We start from the raw sequence: 26,132 nt of genomic DNA, 5'->3' as shown, positions 1-26,132 counted from the left end.
AAAATTGTCCCTAGTGGGTGTAGGATAGTGTTAATGTGCAGGGATCGCTGGGCGGCACGGACCCGGTGGGCCGAAGGGCCTGTTTCTGCGCTGTATCTCTAAATCTAAAATCGAAATGTCACCTACTCCTTTTCTCCAGAGTGGAATTCTTTGCCACAGACGGCTGTGGAGGCCAAGTCAAGGCAGTATCTCGGGAGAGGAATGGGTGACGTTTCGGGTCGAGACCCTTCTTCAGACTGATGTCAGGGGAGTGTGGTGCAGCGGTAGAGTTGCCGCCTTACAGCGAATTCAGCGCCGGAGAACCCGGGTTCCATCCCGACTACGGGCGCCGTCTGTACGGAGTTTGCACGTTCTCCCCGTGACCTGCGTGGGTTTTCGTCCGAGATTTTTAGATTTTAGATTTAGAGATACAGCGCAGAAACAGGCCCTTCGGCCCACCGGGTCCGCGCCGCCCAGCGATCCCCACACACTAACACCCACTAGGGACAATTTTTACATTTGCCCAGCCAATTAACCTACAAACCTGCACGTCTTTGGAGTGTGGGAGGAAACCGAAGATCTCGGAGAAAATCCATGCAGGTCACGGGGAGAACGTACAAACACCGTACAGACAGATCTGTTTCCTCCCACACTCCAAAGACGTGCAGATTTGTCTCTAGTGGGTATAGGTTAGTGTTGGTGTGCGGGGATCGCTGGTCGGCGCGGACCCGGTGGGCCGTAAGGGCCTGTTTCCGCGCTGTATCTCTATCCTAAACTACGCTGTCTGACCCGCTGAGTTACTCCAGCTTTTTATGTCTGTCTTCAGTTGAAACCAGCAGCTGCAGTTCCTTTCTGCACTTGCGGTGCAGAGCTGTTCAGGATACACCTGACAAGGGTGAGAGAAAGGGGGTGGAGGAGGGGATGCGGTCAGAACTGAGGGTGAGAGCAGAGAGTTGAAGGGTGTAAATGCAACCTTTGAAGATGCAAGCAGGGTGGTGCTCAGTTACACATTGCACTGGTGTGACAGGGGCCGAACAAACCGTGCAACTCTCCTTCAAAGGGAAAGTGCATTGATCTTTCTCTTTGATTTGTGGCTCAGCTTCTTGTAGTGCGGAGCCAGTTCTCCCTCTGTTCCCCTCCCCCCCCTCCCCCCCCCCCCCCCCCCACTCCAACTCCTTCAGTCTGAAGAAAGGCCAGGAGAGACAAAAAAATAATTAGACAGGATATAGACAATAGACAATAGATGCAGCAGGAGGCCATGAGACCCTTCGAGCCAGCACCGCCAATCACCGTGATCATGGCTGATCATCCACAATCAGTACCCCGTTCCTGCCTTCTCCCCATACCCCCTTGACTCCGCTATCTTTAAGAGCTCTATCTAACTCTCTCGTGAAAGCATCCAGAGAATTGGCCTCCACTGCCTTCTGAGGCAAAGTAAACAGGTAACACAGGGAAGCAGAAATGGGTAGACACAAAATGCTGGAGTAACTCAGCTGGACAGGCAGCATCTCAGGAGAACATGGACAGGAATGGGTGACGTTTCGGGTCGAGACCCTTCTTCAGAGTGGATGTGGAGAGGATGTTTCTACTCATGGGAGAGTCTAGGACCAGAGGTCACGGCCTCAGAATAAAAGGACGTACCTTTAGGAAGGACGAGAAGGAATTTCTTTAGCCAGAGGGCGGTGAATCTGGAATTCATTGCCACAGACGGCTGTGGAGGCCAAGTCAGTGGATATTTTTACGGTGGGATTGATAGATTCTTGATTAGTACCGGTGTCGGGGGTTATTGGGAGAAGGCAGGAGAATGAAGCTGAGAGCAGGGTTGCCAACTGTCCCGTATTAGCCGGGACATCCCGTATTTTGGGCTAAGTTGGTTTGTCCCGTACGGGACCGCCCTTGTCCCGTATTTGCCCAGGGGGACGCTGTAGGCCCGGACACTGTAGGCCCGGACACTGTAGGCCTGGACACTGTAGGCCCGGACACTGTAGGCCTGGACACTGTAGGCCCGGACACTGTAGGCCTGGACACTGTAGGCCCGGACACTGTAGGAGGAGGCCATTCAGCCCTTCAAGCCAGCACCGCCATTCACTGTGATCACGGCTGATCATCCACAATCAGTAACCCATTCCTGCCTTCTCCCCATATCCCTTGACTCCGCTATCTTGAAGAGCTCTATCTAACTCTCTCTTGAAAGCATACAGAGAATTGGCCTCCACTGCCTTCTGAGGCAGAGAATTCCACAGATTCATAACTCTCTGGGTGAAAACGTTTTTCCTCATCTCCGTTCTAAATGTCGTACCCCTTATTCTTAATCTGTGGCCCCTGGTTCTGGATTCCCCCAACATTGGGAACATGTTTCCTGCCTCTAGCGAGTCCAATCCCTTAATAATCTTATATGTTTCAATAAGATCCCCTCTCATCCTTCTAAATTCCAGTGTATACAAGCCCAGTCGCTCCAGTCTTTCACCATGTGACTGTGAAGACAATTAACATACAAACCTGTACGCCTTTGTCTAACGTCTAAATGCTACATGACATAAGATAATCCAAGATGGCGTCCAACCCAGGTGACTGTTTGTGCGCCAGTCACAGATGTGGATGTGTAACCACACATTACAATCGCTCCACACTTTTAAATCTCAATTCCCTTATGTATCTATACACTGCGAATGGCTCGAGTGTAATCACAAACTGGTCCAGAACCAGGGGCCACAGTTTAAGAATAAGGGGTCGGCCATTGAGGACTGAGATGAGGAAAAACTTTCTCACCCAGAGAGTTGTGAATCTGTGGAATTCTCTGCCACAGAAGGCAGTGGAGGCCGATTCATTGGACGTTTTCAAGAGAGAGTTAGATTTAGCTCTTAGGGCTAACGGAATCAAGGGTTATGGGGAGAAAGCAGGAACGGGGTACTGATTTTGGATCATCAGCCATGATCATATTGAATGGCGGTGCTGGCTTGACAGGCTGAATAGCCTATTCGTGCACATATTTTCTATGTTTCTATGTCTTTCTGCTGATTGGTTAGCACGCAACAAAAGCTTTTCACTGTACCTCAGTACACGTGACAATAAACTAAAGTGATCTGAACTGAGGCGCCGCCATTTTTGGTGCCATTATTCAAAGTCCGATCGGCCCAGAACTGGAGCTATGCCCACGAACCTACTGCTCAAATTCGTATTAAATCTTATTCCTATTAGCTCACACCCTCTAGCCCTGGCAACGTCCTTGTAAATCCTCCATACCCCTTCCAGCTTGTTTGAATTGAATTGAATTGAATAAGTTTATTGGCCAAGTATGTGCACATACAAGGAATGTGCCTTGGTGCTCCGCTCGCAAGTAACAACACGAACATACAGTAAACAATTAAGAATAAAGCATAAAACATTAAAACAATAAGGATACAACATTACGGTTTAAACATATGGGTGAAATAAACCAGAGCAAAAAGAGGCTACAGACTTTGGTTATTGAGTATTTATTCACAAAATGTTGGAGTAACTCAGCAGGTCAGGCAGCATCTCAGGAGAGAAGGAATAGGCGACGTTTCGGGTCGAGACCCTTCTTCAGACAGACTTTGGTTATTGAGTAGAACTATCACTTGTGGGAAAAAAGCTGTGTTTATGTCTGGCTGTGGCTGCTTTGACAGTACGGAGTCGCCTTCCAGAGGGAAGTGCTTCGAAGAGTTTGTGGCCAGGGTGAGAGGGGTCAGAGATGATCTTGCCCGTTCACTTCCTGGCCCTTGCAGTGTACAGTTCGTCGATGGGGGGGGAAGGTTGCAGCCAACAACCTTCTCAGCTGATCGAACGATCCGTTGCAGCCTCCGGATGTGGTGCTTGGTGGCTGAGCCAAAGCGGACCATGATGGAGAAGGTGAGGACGGACTGTACGACGGGTTCTTGCTCATGATCCCCCCCCCCCCCAGCCCCTGGTGCCTCCAGCTCTCACTCTCTCCTGTCTCCCCCCGCAGTGGCCAGCCATCCAACTGGTTGAGGAAGCGGGAGGTGCACCTGATACAGGACCTGGTCTACCTGCAGGTGGGACTGCGCACTCAGAGTATCGGCATGGAGTTCGACACCTCGGCCAGCTCCTACACTCTGCTCATCCGCAACCCCTCCAAGTGCAAGAACTTCATCCAGTTTTTCACAGGTGAGTCTCGCTCGCTCGCCAGTGGCCGACTTGATCGAATGGAGGCCCCAAAGTTTAGTTTTAGTATTTTAGAAACAAAGCAGATAGGTGCAGGAGGAGGCCATTTGGCCCTTCAAGCCAGCACCGCCGTTCATTGTGATCATGGCTGATCATCCACAATCAGTAACTCTAATCTGAGGAAAGACATTCCAGCCATAGAGGGAGTACAGAGAAGGTTCACCAGATTGATCCCTGGGATGGCAGGACTTTCATATGAGGAAAGACTGGATAGACTCGGCTTGTACTCGCTGGAATTTAGAAGACTGAGGGGGGATCTTATAGAAACATATAAAATTCTTAAGGGGTTGGAGAGGCTAGATGCGGGAAGATTGTTCCCGATGTTGGGGAAGTCCAGAACCAGGGGTCACAGTTTAAGGATAAGGGGGAAGTCTTTTAGGACCGAGATGAGAAAACATTTCTTCACACAGAGAGTGGTGAATCTGTGGAATTCTCTGCCACAGAAGGTAGTTGAGGCCAGTTTATTGGCTATATTTAAGAGGGAACACTATCCTACACACGCTAGGGACAATTTTTTTACATTTATCGAAACGTATAAGATTATTAAGGGGTTGGATACGTTAGAGGCAGGAAACATGTTCCCAATGTTGGGGGAGTCCAGAACAAGGGGCCACAGTTTAAGAATAAGGGGTAGGCCATTTAGAACTGAGATGAGGAAAAACTTTTTCAGTCAGAGAGTTGTAAATCTGTGGAATTCTCTGCCTCAGAAGGCAGTGGAGGCCAATTCTCTGAATGCATTCAAGAGAGAGCTAGATAGAGCTCTTAAGGATAGCGGAGTCAGGGGGTATGGGGAGAAGGCAGGAACGGGGTACTGATTGAGAATGATCAGCCATGATCACATTGTATGGCTGTGCTGGCTCGAAGGGCCGAATGGCCTCCTCCTATTGTCTATTGTCTATTGGGTCACGGGGAGAACATACAAACTCCGTACAGACGGCGCCCGTAGTCGGGATGGAACGCGGGTCTCCGGCGCTGCATTCGCTGTAAGGCAGCAACTCTACCGCTGTGCCACCGTGACCGCCCTGTTAGATCTTTAGTATAGTGTAGTGTTAGTATAGTGTGTAGTTTTAGGATGTAGTTTGAGTATAAAGTTTTAGTATAAGTTTACGTTTTAGTTTTCATTTAGTTTTGAGATACAGAGTAGTAACTGGTTCTTCGGCCCACCGAGTCCATGCAGACCAGTGATCATCCCATACACTAGCTCTGTGCGTAGGAGCGAACTGCAGATGCTGGTTTAAATCGAAGGGAGACACAAAATGCTGGAGTGACTCAGCGGGTCAGGCAGCATCTCGGGAGAGAAGGAATGGGCGAGGCTTCCGGGTCGAGACCCTTCCTCAGACTGACGTCAGAGGTGGCCAGGAAGTGGTGGGCGATGGAGTTGGCCGTGACAGGGCAATGCTTTGGGCGGGTACTTCGACCGGAACAGAGACAGCAGAAGCAGTTGGGCAGGTACATGGATAGGACAGGTTTGGAGGGTTATGGACCAAGCGCAGGCAGGTGGGACTAGTGAGGCTGGGACATTGTTGGCCGGTGTGGGCGAGTTGGACCGAAGGCCAGTTTCCACACTGTATCACTCTATGACTCAATCAACCTGATCTCCCGGTGGCTGAGCACTTCAACTCCCCCTCCTACTTCCAGTCTGACCTTTCTGTCATGGGCCTCCTCCAGTGCCATAGTGAGGCCCACCGGAAATTGGAGAAACAGCACCTCATATTTCGTTTGGGCAGCTTGCAGCCCAGAGGTATGAACATCGACTTCTCCAACTTTAGATAGTTCCTCTGTCCCTCTCTTCCCCTCCCCATTCCCAGATCTCCCTCTATCTTCCTGTCTCCACCTATATCCTTGTATACACTGGAGTTTTGAAGGATGACATTGAATGGCAGTGCTGGCTCGAAGAGCCGAATGGCCTCCTCCTGCACCTATTGTCTATAGTCTTCCTTTGTCCCTCCCCCCTGACATCAGTCTGAAGAAGGGTCTCGACCCAAAACGTCGCCCATTCCTTCTCTCCTGAGATGCTGCCTGACCTGCTGAGTTACTCCAGCATTTTGTGAATAAATACCTTCGATTTGTATCAGCATCTGCAGTTAATCCACATTAGGCAGGAAATGGTTTTGGGTAGACTGATGGGACTGAAGGCTGATAAATCCCCAGAACCTGATGGTCTGCATCCCAGGGTACTTAAGGAAGTGGCTCTAGAAATAGTGGAAGTATTGGAGATCATTTTTCAATGTTCTATAGATTCAGGATCAGTTCCCGTGGATTGGAGGATAGCAAATGTTATCCCACTTTTTAAGAAAGGAGGGAGAGAGAAAACGGGTAATTATAGACCAGTTAGTCTGACATCAGTGGTGGGGAAGATGCTGGGGTCAATTATAAAAGACGAAATTGCTGAGCATTTGGATAGCAGTAACAGGATCATTCCGAGTCAGCATGGATTTACGAAGGGGAAATCATGCTTGACAAATCTACTGGAATTTTTTGAGGATGTAACTAGGAAAATTGACAGGGAGAGTCAGTGGATGTGGTGTACCTCGACTTTCAGAAAGCCTTCGACAAGGTCCCACATAGGAGATTAGTGGGCAAAATTAGAGCACATGGTATTGGGGGAAGGGTACTGACATGGATAGAAAATTGGTTGACAGACAGAAAGCAAAGAGTGGGGATAAATGGGTCCCTTTCGGAATGGCAGGCAGTGACCAGTGGGGTACCGCAAGGTTCGGTGCTGGGACCCCAGCTATTTACGATATACATTAATGACTTAGACGAAGGGATTAAAAGTACCATTAGCAAATTTGCAGATGATACTAAGCTGGGGGGTAGTGTGAATTGTGAGGAAGATGCAATAAGGCTGCAGGGTGACTTGGACAGGTTGTGTGAGTGGGCGGATACATGGCAGATGCAGTTTAATGTAGATAAGTGTGAGGTTATTCACTTTGGAAGTAAGAATAGAAAGGCAGATTATTATCTGAATGGTGTCAAATTAGGAGGAGGGGGAGTTCAACGAGATCTGGGTGTCCTAGTGCATCAGTCAATGAAAGAAAGCATGCAGGTACAGCAGGCAGTGAAGAAAGCCAATGGAATGTTGGCCTTCGTAACAAGAGGAGTTGAGTATAGGAGCAAAGAGGTCCTTCTACAGTTGTACCGGGCCCTGGTAAGACCGCACCTGGAGTACTGTGTGCAGTTTTGGTCTCCAAATTTGAGGAAGGATATTCTTGCTATTGAGGGCGTGCAGCGTAGGTTCACTAGGTTGATTCCCGGAATGGCGGGACTGTCGTATGTTGAAAGGCTGGAGCAATTAGGCTTGTATACACTGGAATTTAGAAGGATGAGGGGGGATCTTATTGAAACATATAAGATAATTAGGGGATTGGACACATTAGAGGCAGGAAACATGTTCCCAATGTTGGGGGAGTCCAGAACAAGGGGCCACAGTTTAAGAATAAGGGGTAGGCCATTTAGAACGGAGATGAGGAAGAACTTTTTCAGTCAGAGAGTGGTGAAGGTGTGAAATTCTCTGCCTCAGAAGGCAGTGGAGGCCAGTTCGTTGGATGCTTTCAAGAGAGAGCTGGATAGAGCTCTTAAGGATAGCGGAGTGAGGAGGTATGGGGAGAAGGCAGGAACGGGGTACTGATTGAGAGTGATCAGCCATTATCGCATTGAATGGCGGTGCTAGCTCGAAGGGCTGAATGGCCTACTCCTGCACCTATTGTCTGTTGTCTGTTATTTTCTTACTCTGTGAGAAAATAACTGCAGATGCTGATACAAATCGAAGGTATTTATAACTAGTTAAAGTTATTTTCTTACCTCCACCCACATTCCTAAGCAGTTCACACCTCGTCAATCCTCTAACTACACCATTCGCAGCTCGCATCCTTTTGTTCACATCTTGTGTGGATTCATCTCCGGCCTTTATCAACAAAAAAACCCTCCACTCTTCCTGTGACCTGCTGTGTAATCAGTCTGAAGAAGGGTCTGACCCAAAACATCACCTATCTGTATCTGTAGCTCCTTGCTTCTACACTGAGCTAAACAATCAGCCTCATCGAGCCTTATCACATGTGCCAAACAGAAAGATGACATTATTGCTTGCAGCAGCACAACAGAATAAGTAAACATAGTGTGTAGAAAAGAACTGCAGATGTGTCGGAAAAAAACTGCAGATGCTAGTTAAAATCGAAGGTAGACATAAAATGCTGGAGTAACGCAGCATCTCGGGAGAGAAGGAATGGGTGACGTTTCGGGTCAATAGACAATAGGTGCAGGAGGAGGCACCTATTGTATTCCAGTCTATACAATCCTAGTCGTTCCAGTCTTTCGACCATTCCCACCATTCCAGGAATTCGGGGTCAAGACCCTTCTTCCGACATATTTCAGGTCGAGACCCTTCTTCAGAACTTCAGATAGTCCCTGCTTTCCCTCTCTTCCCAGTTCTCCCACTGGTCTTCCTGTCTCCTACTACATCCTATCTTTGTCCCGCCCCCTCCCCTGACATCAGTCTGAAGAAGGGTCTCGACCCGAAACGTCACCCATTCCTTCTCTCCTGAGATGCTGTCTGACCCGCTGAGTTACTCCAGCGTTGTGTGTCTACCAAAGAACTGCAGATGCTGGTTTATACCAAAGATAGAACCAAAGTGCTGGAGTAACTCAGCGGGAAGGCAGCACCTCTGGAGAACTAGGATGGGTGACGTCTTGGGTCGTGTCCCTACTTCAGACACTCCAGAGATGCTGCCTGACCCGTGAGTTGTTCCTGCGCTTTGTGTCTGTAAACGTCCGAAGTAAAGATAGTACTCTGTAAATAATATAATGAACGGGAAAAAAGACACACACACACACACACACACACACACACACACACAGTAACTTAGCGGGTCAGGCAGCATCTCCGGAGAAAATGGATGGGTGATGTTTTGGGTCGGGGCCCTTCTTCATAATCTCTAGAGAAAAAAGAATCCTGACCCAGAAAATCAGCCATTCTATTCCTCCAGAGATGCTGCCTGACCCGCTGAGTTACTCCAGCACTCTGTGAAACGTCACCTATCCATGTTCTCCACAGATGCTGCCTGACCCGCTGAGTTACTCCAGCACTTTGTGTCTATCTTTGGTATAAACCAGCATCTGCAGTTCTTTTGTTTCTACAGATCGTCAGATGATGATCCTTTTCTTTTTTCCCGAGTTAAGGACCAAAACAGGGATATTTTCAAGATGGAAATATGTGTCCATGTCCCTCCCAGATGGTGTCTGAGCCGCTGAGTTCTTCCAGTAGCTTGTTTCTGACTCAGGTTTCAACATCTGCAGTCCCTTGTGTAACATCGTAGAGTGATATTGCTAACTGTCCCGTATTAGCCGGGACATCCTGTATTTTGGGCTAAACTTGTTTGTCCCGTACGTGACCGCCCTTGTCCCATATTAGGCCCGGGGGGGCGCTGTAGGCCCGGACAGTGTAGGCTAACGGAGTGTGTTCACCTAACGGAGGTTGCGTAGCAACCCCCCTCCCGGCCCGGACGGCCGCCATTGGTGGAGCGGGAGCACGTGGCCGCTGGCTGGGTGAGGTCACTTGGGGCGCGGGGCGGTGACGTCACCTTTTGTTCCTTATTTGGGAGTGAGGAAGTTGGCAACCCTAACACCGACCAACATTCCCCATCTGCACTAGTCCCACCTGCCTGCGTTTGGCCCATATCCCTCTAAACCTGTCCTCTCCATGTATCATATCATATCATATATATACAGCCGGAAACAGGCCTTTTCGGCCCACCAAGTCCGTGCCGCCCAGCGATCCCCGCACATTAACACTATCCTACACCCACTAGGGACAATTTTTACATTTACCCAGCCAATTAACCTACATACCTGTACGTCTTTGGAGTGTGGGAGGAAACCGAAGATCTCGGAGAAAACCCACGCAGGTCACGGGGAGAACGTACAAACTCCTTACAGTGCAGCACCCGTAGTCAGGATCGAACCTGAGTCTCCGGCGCTGCATTCGCTGTAAAGCAGCAACTCTACCGCTGCGCTACCGTGCCTGTCTAACTGTTTGTTAAACATACCAGACTCAACTACCTCCTCCGGCAGCTCGTTCAATAAAGCCATCACCCTTTGTGTAAAAAGAAAACAGTTAGCCTTCAAGTTCCAACAACATTTTTCCCCCTCACCTTAAACCTGTGTCCTCTGGTTCTCGATTCCCCTCCTCTGGGCAAGAGACTCTGTGTGTCGACCCGATCTACTCCTCTCATCCTGGTAAATCTCATCTGCACTCTCTCCAACACAGCCATGTCCTATTTAATTTACGTTGGGCGGGCACGGTGGCGCAGCGGTAGAGTTGCTGCCTGACAGCGTACAAGGCCCGGGTATGATCCTTGACTACGGGCGCTGTCTGTACGGAGTTTGTACTTTTTCACCGTGACCCGCGTGGGTTTAATCCAGGTACTCCGGTTTCCTCCCACACTCCAAAGACGTACAGATTTGTAGACTAATTGGCTTGGTATCATTGTAAATTGTCCCTAGTGTGTGCAGGATAGATTTTAGATTTAGAGATACAGCACAGAAACAGGCCCTTCGGCCAACCGGGTCCGCATCGCTCAGCGATCCCCGCACACTAACACTATCCTACACCAACTAGGGACAATTTTTACTTTTGCCCAGCCAATTAACCTACATACCTGTGCGTCTTTGGAGTGTGGGAGGAAACCGAAGATCTCGGAGAAAACCCACGCAGGTCACGGGGAGAACGTACAAACTCCGTACAGACGGCGCCCATAGTCGCGATCGAACCTGAGTCTCCGGCGCTGCATTCGCTGTAAGGCGGCAACTCTACCACTGCGCCACCGTGCCGCCCCTTAGGCGAGCATGCAGGGACTGCTGGTCAGCATGGACTCGGTGGGCCGAAGGGCCTGTTTCCGTGCTGTGTCTTTTAACTAAACTCAACTAAACTAGTCTGAAGAAGGGTCTCGATCTGAAACGTCACCCCAGTTCCTTCTCTCCAGAGATGCTGCCTGTCCCGCTGAGTTACCCCAGCGTTTTGTGTCTATAATCTAAACTGAAGTTGAGATGTAGTGATGTGCCTTACTCCCCTCTCTCGTTCCTTTCAGACATGGTGCGGGAACTAACACCAGGCTCCAACAGCAAGCTGAAATCCATCTCCTTCACCAGAATGGACCCGCGCCACCAACTCTGGTAAGGCCCCAGTCCTTCCTTATTTTACGCTACGAGTTGCCAACTACCTCACTTCCAAACACGGGACAAGGTGACGTCACCGCCCCACGCCCCACGTGACCTCACCCAGCCAGCGGCCACGTGCTCCCGCTCCACCGACGGCGGCCGCCCGGGCCGGGAGGCGGGTTGCTACGCTAAATCTAACCCTCTCTTAAAAGCATCCAGTGAATCGGCCTCCACTGCCTTCTGTGGCAGAGAATTCCACAGATTCACAACTCTCTGGGTGAAGAGGTTTTTCCTCATCTCAGTCCAAAATGGCCGACCCCTTAATCTTAAACTGTGACCCCTGGTTCTGGATTCCCTGCAACCCGCTAAATGTTTCTTAAATGCTTCCTCAGCTACTTCCTCCAGCAACTCGTTCAATCCAGTCACCACCACCCAAGTATGATGTTAAGCGCGTGCTCAGAGCAGTGAATCCCAGGAGAGCTGCAGGCCCCGATGGTGTGACGGGCAGAGTGCTGAGGGAATGTGCAGACCAATTATCTGAGGTCTTCACAAAAATCTTCAACCTGTCCCTTTTAAAATCCACCATCCCTCCCTGCCTGAAGTCCGCCACAATCATCCCACTGCCGAAAAAGTCTGTCATCAGCGGCCTTAACGACTACCGTCCGGTAGCACTCACACCGGTCATCACAAAGTGCTTCGAGAGACTGGTCCTGCAGCACATCAAAGCCAGCCTCCCACCCACCTTCGACCCATACCAGTTTGCCTACAGAGCAAATAGGTCTACAGGGGATGCCATCGACACTGCTCTTCACACTGCACTGACCCACCTTGAACACCAGGGGAGCTATGTGAGGATGCTCTTCCTCGACTTCAGCTCTGCCTTTAACACGGTCATCCCGAGCAGACTGGTCACCAAACTTTCTGACCTTGGATTTTCCCAAACCATCTGCCAATGGATCAAGGACTTCCTGACCAACCGCCCCCAGACCGTAAAAATAGGCCCTCACCTCTCCTCCACCATTACACTGAGCACCGGCTCACCACAGGGCTGTGTGTTGAGCCCCATCCTTTACTCCCTCTACACTCACGACTGCGCCCCCACCCATCCCACCAACACCATCACCAAGTTCGCGGATAACACGACTGTGGTTGGACTCATCTCAGGAGGAGATGAGACAGCCTACAGGGATGAAATCCAAAGGCTGGCAGCATGGTGTTCAGTGAACAATCTTGTCCTGAACTCCTCCAAAACAAAGGAACTTATAATAGACTTCAGGAAAACCAGTGCAGAATACGACCCACTCTACATCAATGGGGTCTGTGTGGAAAGGGTACCCGCTTTCAGGTTCCTGGGTACGCACATCGCAGAGGATCTTACCTGGTCTACCAACACCATCACCACAGTGAAGAAGGCACAGCAGAGACTCCACTTCCTGAGGATCCTCAGGAAAACCAACCTGCAGGAGAAGCTCATGATGTCCTTCTATCGCTGCTCCATCGAGAGTGTGCTGGCATACTGTATAACCACATGGTATGCCAGCTGCTCAGAAAAGGACAGGAAGGCCCTTCAGAGGGTCATCACGACGGCCCAGAAGATCATCATAGAAACATAGAAACATAGAAAATAGGTGCAGGAGTAGGCCATTCGGCCCTTCGAGCCTGCACCGCCATTCAATATGATCATGGCTGATCATTCAGCTCAGTAGCCTGTACCTGCCTTCTCTCCATACCCTCTGATCCCTTTAGCAAAAAGGGCCACATCTAACTCCCTCTTAAATATAGCCAATGAACTGGCCTCAACTACCTTCTGTGGCAGAGAATTCCACAGACTCACCACTCTGTGTAAAGAAATGTTTTCTCATCTCGGTCCTAAAAGACTTCCCCCTTATCCTTAAGCTGTGACCCCTGGTTCTGGACTCCCCCAACATCGGGAACAATCTTCCTGCATCTAGCCTCTCCAACCCCTTAAGAATTTTATATGTTTCTATAAGATCCCCCCTCAGTCTTCTAAATTCCAGCGAGTACAAGCCCAGTCTATCTAGTCTTTCCTCATATGTAAGTCCCGCCATCCCAGGGATCAATCTGGTGAACCTTCTTTGTACTCCCTCTAAGGCAAGAACGTCTTTCCTCAGGTTAGGAGACCAAAACTGCACACAATACTCCAGGTGCGGTCTCACCAAATTCCCTGTACAACTGCAGCAGAACCTCCCTGCTCCTAAACTCAAATCCTCTTGCTATGAATGCCAACATACCATTCGCTTTCTTCACTGCCTGCTGCACCTGCATGCTTGCTTTCAATGACTGGTGCACCATGACACCCAGGTCACGTTGCATCTCCCCTTCTCCCAATCGGTCACCATTCAGGTAATACTCTGGTTTCCTGTTCTTGCCGCCAAAGTGGATAACCTCACATTTATCCACATTATATTGCATCTGCCATGCATTTGCCCACTCGCCTAATCTATCCAAGTCACTCTGCAGCCTCCTAGCATCCTCCTCGCAGCTAACACTGCCACCCAGCTTCGTGTCATCCGCAAACTTAGAGATGTTGCATTCAATTCCCTCGTCCAAATCATTAATATACACTGTAAATAACTGGGGTCCCAGCACTGAGCCTTGCGGTACCCCACTAGTCACTGCCTGCCATTCCGAAAAGGACCCATTTATTCCTACTCCAGAATCTAAAGAGTTTTGAAAAATTATCACTAATGCATCCACTATTTCTGAGGCTACTTCCTTCAGCACTCTGGGATGCAGCCTATCTGGCCCTGGGGATTTATCTGCCTTTAATCCATTTAATTTACCTAACACCACTTCCCGACTAACCTGGATTTCCCTCAGTTCCTCCATCTCTTTAGACCCCCGGTCCCCCGCTATTTCCGGCAGACGGTTTATGTCTTCCTTAGTGAAGACAGAACCAAAGTATTTGTTCAATTGGTCTGCCATCTCCTTGTTCCCTATGATCAATTCACCTGTTTCCGACTGCAAGGGACCTACATTTGCCTTAACTAATCTTTTTCTCTTGACATATCTATAAAAGCTTTTGCAGTCTGGTTTTATGTTCCTTGCCAGTTTTCCCTCATAATCTATTTTCCCTTTCCTAATTAAGCCCTTTGTCCTCCTCTGCTGGACTCTGAATTTCTCCCAGTCCTCTGGTATGCTACTTTTTCTGGCTAATCTGTATGCTTCATCTTTTGTTTTAATACTATCCTTGATTTCCCTTGTTAGCCACGGATGCACTACCTTTCCTGGTTTGTTCTTTTGCCAAACTGGGATGAACACTTGTTGTAGTTCATCGATGCGACCTTTAAATGCCTTCCATTGCATGTCCACCGTCAACCCTTTCAGCATCAATCGCCAGTCTATCTTGGACAATTCACGCCTCATACCCTCAAAGTTACCTTTCTTTAAGTTCAGAACACTTGTTTCTGTATCGACTTTGTCACTCTCCATCCTAATGAAGAACTCTACCATATTATGATCACTCTTGCCCAAGGGGCCTCGCACAACAAGACTGCTAACTAACCCTTCCTCATTACTCAATACCCAGTCTAGAATGGCCTGTTCTCTCGTTGGTTCCTCGACATGTTGGTTTAGAAAACCATCTCTCAAACATTCCAAGAAATCCTCTTCCTCAGCACCCCTGCCAGTTTGGTTCACCCAATCTATATGTAGATTGAAGTCACCCATTATAACTGCTGCGTCTTTAGTGCATGCATTTCTAATTTCCTGCTTGATGCCATCCCCAACCTCCCTACTGCTGTTAGGTGGCCTGTACACAACTCCCACTAGCTTTTTCTGCCCCTTAGTGTTTCGTAGCTCTACCCATATCGATTCCACTTCCTCCAAGCTAATGTCCTTCCTTTCCACTGCTTTAATCTCCTCTCTAACCGGTAACGCTACCCCACCTCCTTTTCCTTTCTGTCTATCCCGCCTGAATATAGAATATCCCTGGATGTTGAGCTCCCAGCCTTGGTCACCCTGGAGCCATGTCTCCGTAATCCCAACTATATTATAATCATTAATAACTATCTCCACATTTAATTCATCCACCTTATCACGTATACTCCTTGCATTGAGACACAAAGCCTTCAGGCTTGTTTTTACAACTCTCTTACCCCTTGTACGATTATGTTGAAAAGTGGCCCTTTTTGATTTTTGCCCTGGATTTGTCTGCCTGCCACTTTTACTTTTCACCTTGCTACCTGTTGCTTCTACCCTCATTTTACACCCCTCTGTCTCTCTGCTCATGCTCCCATCCCCCTGCCACATTAGTTTAAATCCTCCCCGACAGCACTAGCAAACACTCCCCCTAGGACATTGGTTCCATTCCAGCTCAGGTGCAGACCGTCCTGTTTGTACTGGTCCCACCTCTCCCAGAACTGGTTCCAATGTCCTAAAAATTTGAATCCCTCCCCCTTGCACCATTTTTCAAGCCACGTATTCATATGAAATATCCTCCTATTCCTACTCTGACTAGCACGTGGCACTGGTAGTAATCCAGAGATTATTACCTTTGAGGTCCTACTTTTTAGTTTATCTCCTAGCTCTCTAAATTCACCTTGTAGGACCTCATCCCGTTTTTTACCTAAATCGTTGGTGCCAACGTGCACCACGACAACTGGCTGCTCACCCTCCCCCTTCAGAATGTCCTGCAGCCGCCCAGAGATATCCCTGACCCTTGCACCAGGGAGGCAACATACCATCCTGGAGTCTCGTTTGCGGCCGCAGAAACGCCTATCTATTCCCCTTACAATTGAATCCCCTATCACTATAGCCCTTCCACTCTTTTTCCTCCCCTCTTTTGCCGCAGAGCCACCCACGGTGCCATGAACTTGGCTGCTGCTGCCTTCCCCTGATGAGGCATCTCCCCCAACAGTATCCAAAATGGCATATCTGTTTAGGAGGGAGATGACCGCAGGGGACTCCTGCATTACCTGCCTACTGCTACGCTGGCTAGTGGCCACCCGTTTCCTTTCTGTCCGCTTATCTTTTACTTGTGGTGTGGCCAACTCACTATACGTGCTATCCACAACCTTCTCAGCCTCGTGGATGCTCCAGAATGAGTCCAACCGCAGCTCCAACCGTTCAATGCGGTTTGCCAGGAGCTGCAGCTGGACACACTTCCTGCACACGTAGTCATCAGGGACACCGACAATATCCCTGATCTCCCACATGTTGCAGGATGAGCAATCCACGGGGCCGATCTCACCTGACATGTCTTACCCCCAAATTAAATCAAATCCCTCTTAATCCTTTAAACTGTACCTTTATTAAAAAGCACTGAACCCTTAACTTCCTGAACCCTGAACTCACCGAACCCTTAACTTCCTGAACCCTGAACTCACCGAACCCTTAACTCACTGAACCTTTAACTCACTGAACCCTTAACTCACTGAACCCTGAACTCACCGAACCCTTAACTTCCTGAACCCTGAACTGACCGAACCCTTAACTTCCTGAACCCTGAACTCACCGAACCCTTAATTTCCTGAACCCTGAACTCACCGAACCCTTAACTTCCTGAACCCTGAACTCACCGAACCCTTAACTTCCTGAACCCTGAACTCACCGAACCCTTAACTTCCTGAACCCTGAACTCACCGAACCCTTAACTTCCTGAACCCTGAACTCACCGAACCCTTAACTAAAAGTACGAATAAAAAGCAGAATTACAACGCCCAATCAGCTGCTTCCTCTAGTCCGTTTCCACCAATCAGCGGCTTCCTCCAGAACACTTCTTTTAAAGTGTGTGGGAACGTTTTTATCCCCGGCCTCCAACCGCCTCCAACCGCCTCCAACCGCCTCCAACCGCCTCCAACCGCCTCCAACCGCCTCCAACCGCCTCCAACCGCCTCCAACCGCCTCCAACCGCCTCCAACCGCCTCCAACCGCCTCCAACCGCCTCCAACCGCCTCCAACCGCCTCCAACCGCCTCCAACCGCCTCCAACCGCCTCCAACCGCCTCCAACCGCCTCCAACCGCCTCCAACCGCCTCCAACCGCCTCTGTGTGAACAAAGCCCCGCGCTGGGTTTTTAAACCTACCACCCGGACGCTGCTCCAACCGCTTCTGGGCCTCTCTTGGCTGCTCACTGCCCTCCCTGGAGCACCTGTTCAGCCTACGCTGCCTCAGTAGAGCAGGTAAAATAATAAAAGATCCATCCCACCCCGGCCACCGTCTGTTTGTTCATCTGCCCTCTGGTCGACGTTTCAGGTCGATCAAATCCCGAACAAACAGACTTAAGAACAGTTTTTACCCCAGGGCCATACGAGAACTGAACACTACCTTCTGCACTAGGCAACACTGTTAAAACTTTTGTACTTAATATAATTGTATTTATTTGTTTTTGCATTTATTGCATATATGTTTTTTCGCACCGTCAGGATTGGCTATTTTTTAATTTCGTTGTACTCGTTGCAATGACAATAAATGAATATTATTATTATTATTATTATTGTGTAAAAAAAAAGTTGCCCCTCGGGTTTCTATTCAGTTTTTCCTCCCTCACCTTAGACGTGCGGTTCTCGATTCCCCGACTCGATCCTTCCCTCACCTTGTGGTCCTGATACTCCTGTGTTTTTCCTAGGCCTCTAATCCAGGAGCATCCCACTGCCGATTCATCGGAAGGCAAACGTCCCAATTACCTGTACGTGTTGGCGTTCCTCCTTCAAGGTAAAGTGCTAGAGTCTACCCCGTCAGATCCTGGGGAGAACGGGTAGAATGGAGACCAGGAGGAATTTCTTGAGCTAGAGTCAAGGAGCCATGTAGCGTGGAAACAGGCCCTTCGGCCCAACTTGCCCACACCGACCAAAATGTCCCGTCTGCACTGGTCCCACCTGCCTACGTCTGGCCCATATCCCTCCAAACCTGCACTATCCATGCACTTGTCCAAATGTTACGATACTACCTGCCGCAACCACCACACCTGGCAGCCCCTTCAATACATATATCATCCATTGTGGTGGATGGTGGATCTGTAGAATTCATTGCAATAGAAGGTAGTGGAGGCCAAGTCATTGGTGGCCAAGTCATTGGCGGTCACGGTGGCTTAGCGGTAGAGTTGCTGCCTTAACAGCGAATGCAGCGCCGTCGACCCGGGTTCGATCCCGACTACGGGCGCTGTCTGTACGGAGTTTGTACGTTCTCCCCGTGACCTGCGTGGGTTTTCTCCGAGATCTTCAGTTTCCTCCCACACTCCAAAGACGTGCAGGTTTGTAGGTTAATTGGCTTGGTAAATGTAAAAATTATCCCTCATGGGTGTAGGATAATGTTAATGTGCGGGGATCGCTGGGCGGCGCGGACTCAATGGGCCGAAGGGCCTGTTTCTGCACTGTTTCTCCAAACTAAACTGGACTAAACTAAAGAAAGAGGGTTTACTGTGATTAAATGTAAGCCAACACTCCGCAATCTCGCTGAGAATAAGGGGAAGGCCATTTAGGACTGAGATGGGGAAAAACGTTTCCACCCAGAGAGTTGTGAATCTGTGGAAATCTCTGCCACAGAGGGCAGTGGAGGCCGATTCACTGGATGCTTTCAAGAGAGAATTAGATTTAGCTCTTCGGGCTAAAGGAATCAAGGGATCAAAGGAATCAGGGGGTATGGGGAGAAGGCAGGAACGGGGTACTGATTGAGAATGATCAGCCATGATCACATTGAATGGCGGTGCTGGCTCGAAGGGCCGAATGGCCTCCTCCTGCACCTATTGTCTGTTGTGTATTGATATGGGGAGGAAGCAGGAACGGGGTACTGATTTTGGATGATCATATGGAATGGCGGTGCTGGCTTGAAGGGCCGAATGACCTCCTCCTGCACCTGTTGTCCATGTTTCTATCCTCTGAGCCTCACCTTTGTCCGTTTGCAGATGACGTCCTGTCGCCGGTCACCGTGCTCGCTACCTCATCCACCCTGTATCTGCTGCCGGAGGACCACCAGTGGAAGAAGGTGACCAGCGAGGTGGACAACCCTCCCTCCAGCAGCGTCCCCGTCAGCGAGTCGCAGCCCATCAGCAACATCAGCTCCCTCAGCCTGTACCCGTCCGCCCCGCAGGATGTCCGTCTGCACATCTACCACGAGGTAGGTGGGACCTGGACGACCAGCCACCGAGCGTTGGAGTCATCGGCCCTGTCTTCCATACATCGGCGAGACCACGCGCAGGCTCGGCGATCGTTTCGCTCAACACCTCCGCTCGGTCCGCCTCAACGAACCTGATCTCCCGGTGGCTCAGCACTTCAACTCCCCCTCCCACTCCCAATCTGACCCTGGGAGAAGGCAGGAACGGGGTACTGATTGAGAATGATCAGCCATGATCACATTGAATGGCGGTGCTGGCTCGAAGGGCCGAATGGCCTCCTCCTGCACCTATTGTCTATCTCCCGGTGGCTGAGCACTTCAACTCTCCTCCCACTCCCACACTGACCTTTCTGTCCTGGTCCTCCTCCATTGTCAGAGTGAGGACCAGCGCAAATTGGAGGAACAGCACCTCATATTTTGCTTGGGTGGTTTACACCCCAGCGGTATGAACATTAACTTCTCTAACTTCAGATAGTCCCTGCTTTCCCTCTCTATCCCCTCCCCCCTCCCAGTTCTCCTACTAGTCTTATAGACAATAGACAATAGGTGCAGGAAGAGGCCATTCGGCCCTTCGAGCCTGTACGCACCGCCATTCAATGTGATCATGGCTGATCATTCTCAATCAGCACCCCGTTCCTGCCTTCTCCCCATACCCCCTGACTCCCCTATCCTTAAGAGCTCTATCTAGCTCTCTCTTGAATGCATTCAGAGAATTGGCCTCCACTGCCTTCTGAGGCAGAGAATTCCACAGTCTTCCTGTCTCCTACTACATCCTATCTTTCTGAAGAAGGGTCTCGACCCGAAACGTCACCCATTCCTTCTCTCCCAGGATGCTGCCTGACCCGCTGAGTAACTCCAGCATTGTGTGTCTACCAGTAATTGGAGTAAGGCGGCTGTACGGTGTTTGCACGTTCTCCCCGTGACTTGTGGATCTCCGGTTTCCTCCCACACTACAGAGACGTGCAGGGTACAGGTTTGTAAGTTAACTGGCTTGGTATAAATGTAAATTGACCCTGGTGTGTGTAGGATAGTGTTAGTGTGCGGGGATCGCTGTTTTGTGCCGTAGGGCCTGCTGTGTCTCTAAACTAATCACAAATCTGTTAATCTGCGCCCATTGACTTGGCCTCCACAGCCGTCTGTGGCAATGAATTCCACAGATTCACTGTCCTCTGACTAAAGAAATTCCTCCTCATCTCCTTCCTAAAGGCACGGGAATAATGTTTAGTGTAAGGTTAAGTCGGCAAAGTCCGATCAAGGATAGTTCGAGGGTCACCAATGAGGTAGACACAAGAGGTTCATAAGTCCAAAAGTTCTAGGAGAAGAACTTTACTCTGAGGCTGTGCCCTCTGGTCCTAGACTCTCCCACTAATGGAAACATCCTCTCCACATCCACTCTATCCAAGCCTTTGGTAACTCTATCTCCATATCCACTCGATCAAACTTTGGTGCGTTTCAATGAGGTCCCCCCTCATCCTTCTAAACTCCAGCGAGTACAGGCCCAGTGCCGACAGCAGATGCAAGTTCACCATCATCACTGGCCGCAGTCTTGACTCCAAGACCCAAAGACTTGTCCCGCCCCGGTCATTCCATCTTCTCCCCGCTCCCGCCCGGCAGAAGGTACAGAAGCTTGAAAGCGCGAACCACCAGACTCAGGAACAACTTCTTCCCCTCTGTGATCAGGCTTCTGAACGGCCCTTGCAAAAGCTAAGGCACTGCCCGATTCACCTCCGCCCCATTAAAGTCTCTAAGGTCTCAAGACTTGGGTGGCCAATGGTCTGAACATTGACTCCTCCAATTTTGGGGAACCTATTCCCTGCGTCCCTTTCCATCTTTGCTTTAGACTTTAGAGATACAGCGTGGAAACGGGCCCATGTTTCTCTTCGACCGCACTCTCCCATCACCAAATCCGCGCCGGCCAGCGATCCCGGAATACTATCCCACACACACTAGGGACCACTTTACCGAAGCCAATTAACCTTTGGGAGTGTGGGAGGAGACCGGAGCACCCGGAGAGAACCCACGCAGGTCACGCATGGTGTTGCAGAGCTCATTGTTTAGGTTGCGGGAGCTGTCACTTGTGCTGGAGCGGCCGCTGTTAAATTCCCCGCTGGTTAAAGTTTCCCGCTGTTTATTTTGGGGGGTTTATGCAGAGTGGCGCTCCGGTCAGCTCCAGCAACACTGCCTCCCCCTGGTCACAGGGCGAAATGTCAAACTCCGTACACACAGCACCCGTAGTCGGGATGGAACCCGGGTCTCCACTGCTGCGCCACCAGGCCACACAGTAGTACGGGTGTCAGGGGTTACGGGGAGAAGGCAGGAGAATCGGGTTGGGAGAGAAAGATAGATCAGCCATGATTGAATGGCGGAATAGACTAGATGGGCCGAAAGGCCTAAATTCTGCTCCTAGAACTTTTGGACTTATGAACCTCTTGTGTCTACCTCATTGGTGACCCTCGAACTATCCTTGATCGGATTTTGCTGACTTTACCTTGCACTAAACATTATTCCCTTACCATTATAAAGGACTCAATTGAAATCATGTATTGTCTTTCCGCTGACTGGTTAGCACGCAACAAAAAACGGGTGTCAGGGGTTATGGGGAGAAGGCAGGAGAATTGGGTTGAGAGAGAAAGATAGATCAGCCATGATTGAATGGCGGAGTAGACTTTGTTGAGCCGAATGGCCTAATTCTACTCCTATCAATTATTATCTTATGGTAGACACAAAATGCTGGAGTAACTCAGCGGGTCAAGCAGCATCTCTGGAGAGAAGGAATGGGTGACGTTTCGGGTCAAGACCCTTCTTCAGACTGATCAATCTGAAGAAGGGTCTCGACCCAAAATGTCGCCCATTCCATCTCTCCCGAGATGCTGCCTGACCCGCTGAGTTACTCCAGCATTGTGTGTCTAGCTTTGATTTAAACCAGCATCTGCAGTTCTTTCCTAAGCACTTATAGACAATAGACAATAGGTGTAGGAGGAGGCCATTCGGCCCTTCGAACCAGCACCACCATTCAATGTGATCATGGCTGATCATTCTCAATCAGTACCCCGTTCCTGCCCTCTCCCCATACCCCCTGACTCCGCTATCCTTATGATCTTATGAAAAGCTTTTTGCTGTACCTCGGCGCGCGTGACAATAGACTGAACAGAATCATGAACGTGCCCCTCCCCTCTCCCCCCCAGGTGAGTCGTCGGGAGAGTACCTGGTGTGTGCGGACAGAGTGCGTGGAGCTGGCCACTGGGCTGGTGGCCTGGGTGCGTGAATACTGGGAGGACATGTTCGGAGTGCCGCTGAAGATCGTCGTGCACCAAGTACCAGACTGGGACGGACAGTGAGGAGTCGGGGAGGGAGGGAAGGGGAGGGAAGACCAGAGAGAGAGAGCGTGCAAATCCCACACTCGCTTCCTGGCGGTGGGAAGAAAGCCGGAGACGGGGGTGGTGTTGGAATTATCCTGGACAAGACCGGGAATGTGACCAGGGGAACGTTCTCTCCCTGCTGAGGCTAACCCACTGAGCCACTGAGATCCATCCAGCCAGAGCCCCAGGGAGGGGCGCACAGGCACTCCCCCATCCCCAGCCCCGTCCATAACCACTCCTGTGGCTCAACACGCTCCATTCTCCATCTCTCTCATTCATTGCTCACTCTTTACCTTTCCCTTTCTCTCTCTCTCCTCCCTCCCTCTTTCACTCTCCCTCTTTTTCTCTCTTTCTCTCTCTGTCTCTCTCTGTCTGTCTGTCTCTCTTTCTCTCTGTCTCTCTGTCTCTCTCTCCCTCCTCTCTCCATCTTTCTCTCTCTCTTTCCCCCTTTCTCTCTTTATCTCTCTCCCTTTCTCTCTCACTCTTTTTCTCTCTTTCTCTCTCTCGCTTCCTCTCTTTATCTCTCTCCCTTTCTTTCTCCCTCTTCCTCTCTCTCTCTCTCTCCCTCTTTCCCTCTCTGCCTGTCTCTCTTTCCCCCTGTCCCTCTCCCTCTTTTTTTCTCTCTGTCTCTCTCCCTCTCTCTTTCTCTCTCCTCCCTTTCTCTCCCCTCCAGCAAAGGCAAGTCCCCCCCCCCCCCCCCCGTCGTCCCCCCCATGAGTATCGGGGGGCGGTGAGCCACGGTTGCTCGCTGCCCTCTTGTTGCCGCTGCAGGTGGTCCTGAGCCCACTGCTGTTGCCGCTGGCCTGACCCAGGGCTGGGAGCGTGGCGGGGAGCGTGGCGTACACGAGTTCACTTTAATTGCACCGCGCACGGTGGCGAGCGGCCCACCCGCCCGCCCACCGTGGTCTCTGAGGCGTCACGCCCTTTACACGGCACCCCTTTATACGATGCCCGCCGCTGCTGCGGGCTGTAGTCTGAGCACCATCCCACACACACACACACACACACACACTGCAGTCTGAGCACCGTCCCACACACACACTAGTCTGAGCACCATCCCACACACACACACACACACACACACTGCAGTCTGAGCACCGTCCCACACACACACACACTGTAGTCTGAGCACCATCCCACACACACACACACACACACACTGCAGTCTGAGCACCGTCCCACACACACACATACTGCAGTCTGAGCACTGTCCCACACACACACACACTGTAGTCTGAGCACCATCCCACACACACACACACACACTGCAGTCTGAGCACCGTCCCACACACACACACACACACACTGTAGTCTGAGCACCGTCCCACACACACACACACACACACACTGCAGTCTGAGCACCGTCCCACACACACACACACTGCAGTCTGAGCACCGTCCCACACACACACACACTGTAGTCTGAGCACCGTCCCACACACACACACACACACACACTGCAGTCTGAGCACTGTCCCACACACACACACACTGTAGTCTGAGCACTGTCCCACACACACTGTAGTCTGAGCACTGTCCCACACACACACACACACTGCCCCCCCCAGACACGGACACGGACACCATCCCGCTACTCCCGCGGGACACTCAGCTCCCCAAAACCATCGTTCCCTGCCTTCCCAGGCTGCTGCTGCTGGGGTACACGGTACCCCAATCCCACCCTACCCCCCCCCCTCCCCACTGCTGAGCGAGGGAGGAACACTCTCTCTCCCTTTCTCCCCCTCTTTCTCCCCCTTCTCTCTCTCTCTCTCTCCTTCCTCTCTCTTTTGCACAATATCCTCTCTCTCTCTCTCTATCCTCTGTCTATCCTCTATCCTCTCTTTCTCTATCCTCTATCTCTCTTTCGCTCTCAATATCCTCTTTCTCTCTATCCTCTCTATCCCCTCACTCTTTCTATCCTCCTCTCTCTAACCCGTCGCTCTCTCTCTATCCCCTTGCTCTTTCTCTCTCCATCCCCTCTCTCTTTCACTCTCCCTCACTCTTTCTCTCTTTCTCCCCCCCTTCTCTCTCTTTCTCTTTCTCTCTCTTTCTCCTCTCTCCCCCTCTATCTGTCTCTCTCTCTCTCTTTCTACGTCTCTCTCTCTCTCTCTCCATCCTATGGCTGCATGTTCACAAAGACCATTCGGCCCACTGGCTGCTAGCCACACCACTGGAGGTGGGGGGGGGGGTGCTCATGAGCGCAGACACGTGAAGAGCCCCTCCCCGAACCACTCCACTCTGTACACACTCACCTCCCTCCTCCCTCCCTCCCCACCCAGTCGAAGGTGGGGAGCATCGTGCACGCGGGAAGCCCCTCGCTGGCCACCCCAGCCTCAAGGGCAAAGATTGTAGGCGACGGGACTGCCACCAGCAGTCAAGGGAGGGGGCGAGAGAGAGGGTGGGAGAGAGAGAGGGAGGGAGAGGGAGGGAGGGAGGGAGGGAGCGAGAGAGGGAGAGAGGGAGGGAGGGAGGGAGGGAGAGGGGGAGGGAGAGAGGGGGAGAGGGAGGGAGGGAGGGAGGGAGGGAGGGAGGGAGGGAGGGAGGGAGGGAGGGAGGGAGGGAGGGAGGGAGGGAGGGAGGGAGGGAGGGAGGGAGGGAGGGAGGGAGAGAGGGAGGGAGACAGAGGAAGGGAGAGAGGGCGAGAGAGTGGGAGACAGAGTGAGCGAGAGAGGGAGGGAAAGAGAGAGAGAGACAGAGAGAGAGAGAGCGAGACTTCAGAAGGGGAAAGACTCGGATCCAGGCCCCTCAATTCTCCCCCGTCCCTCACCTTCCCCATTCCCCCTTCCCCCCACCTGTCCACCCAATCAAACCCCACACACTGCCCGTCATTTGTTTTACCTTCTCCCCACCCCCCCTCAGTTTCCAAGACCCAGGACCGAGATCGCCCACCTTCCCTGGGTGTCTGTGTGTCTCTGCGAATGTCAGGAACTCTTGCACTGAAACCGCATTGTATTTATTTTAAAGTATATTTGCTACCTGATCTAAACGATGCATTGCATAGCCTGTATTTTTGATAACCGTGCCAATAAATTTCACCACGAAGAAGTTGTTCTGTGTGTTTTGTCCCGACCCCCCCATCGCCCTCCTCCCCCCCCCTCCGCCCTCCTCCCCCCTCTCCCCTCTCCCCCTCCTCCCCCCTACCCCTCTCCTCCCCCCCTCTCCTCTCCTCCCCCTCCCCCTCTCCCCTCCTCCCCCCCCCTACTCCTCTCCTCCCCCCCACCCCTCTCTCCCTCCCCACTCACCCACAGTTCCCAATGGTTCTTTATCTCTTCCATATCTGTGTCTCAACAGTCAATAGACAATAGGTGCAGGAGGAGGCCATTCGGCCCTTCGAGCCAGCACCGCCATTCATTGTGATCATGAC

General features: G+C 51.0%; 1 protein-coding gene across 3 annotated transcripts in view; it reads left to right on the top strand.

Moving 5' to 3' along the window:
* Nucleotides 1-23,475, top strand: part of stk11ip (serine/threonine kinase 11 interacting protein) — a 111,236-nt gene extending 87,761 nt beyond the window's left edge. For all 3 annotated transcript variants that reach the window (XM_078403253.1, XM_078403251.1, XM_078403252.1), the window contains 5 exons: nt 3,947-4,125; nt 11,268-11,352; nt 17,926-18,011; nt 19,201-19,412; nt 22,595-23,475. In XM_078403253.1, coding sequence (XP_078259379.1) covers nt 3,947-4,125; nt 11,268-11,352; nt 17,926-18,011; nt 19,201-19,412; nt 22,595-22,747 — 715 coding nt within the window. In that variant the 3' untranslated portion in view covers nt 22,748-23,475. The remainder of the gene's footprint in view (nt 1-3,946; nt 4,126-11,267; nt 11,353-17,925; nt 18,012-19,200; nt 19,413-22,594) is intronic.
* Nucleotides 23,476-26,132: the final 2,657 nt, after the last annotated feature.

Source organism: Rhinoraja longicauda, chromosome 8 (assembly GCF_053455715.1).
Source record: "Rhinoraja longicauda isolate Sanriku21f chromosome 8, sRhiLon1.1, whole genome shotgun sequence".
Taxonomy (NCBI): domain Eukaryota; kingdom Metazoa; phylum Chordata; class Chondrichthyes; order Rajiformes; family Arhynchobatidae; genus Rhinoraja; species Rhinoraja longicauda.
The sequence above is the reverse complement of the archived record's forward strand: the minus strand, read 5'-3'. Positions and strand labels throughout refer to the sequence as shown.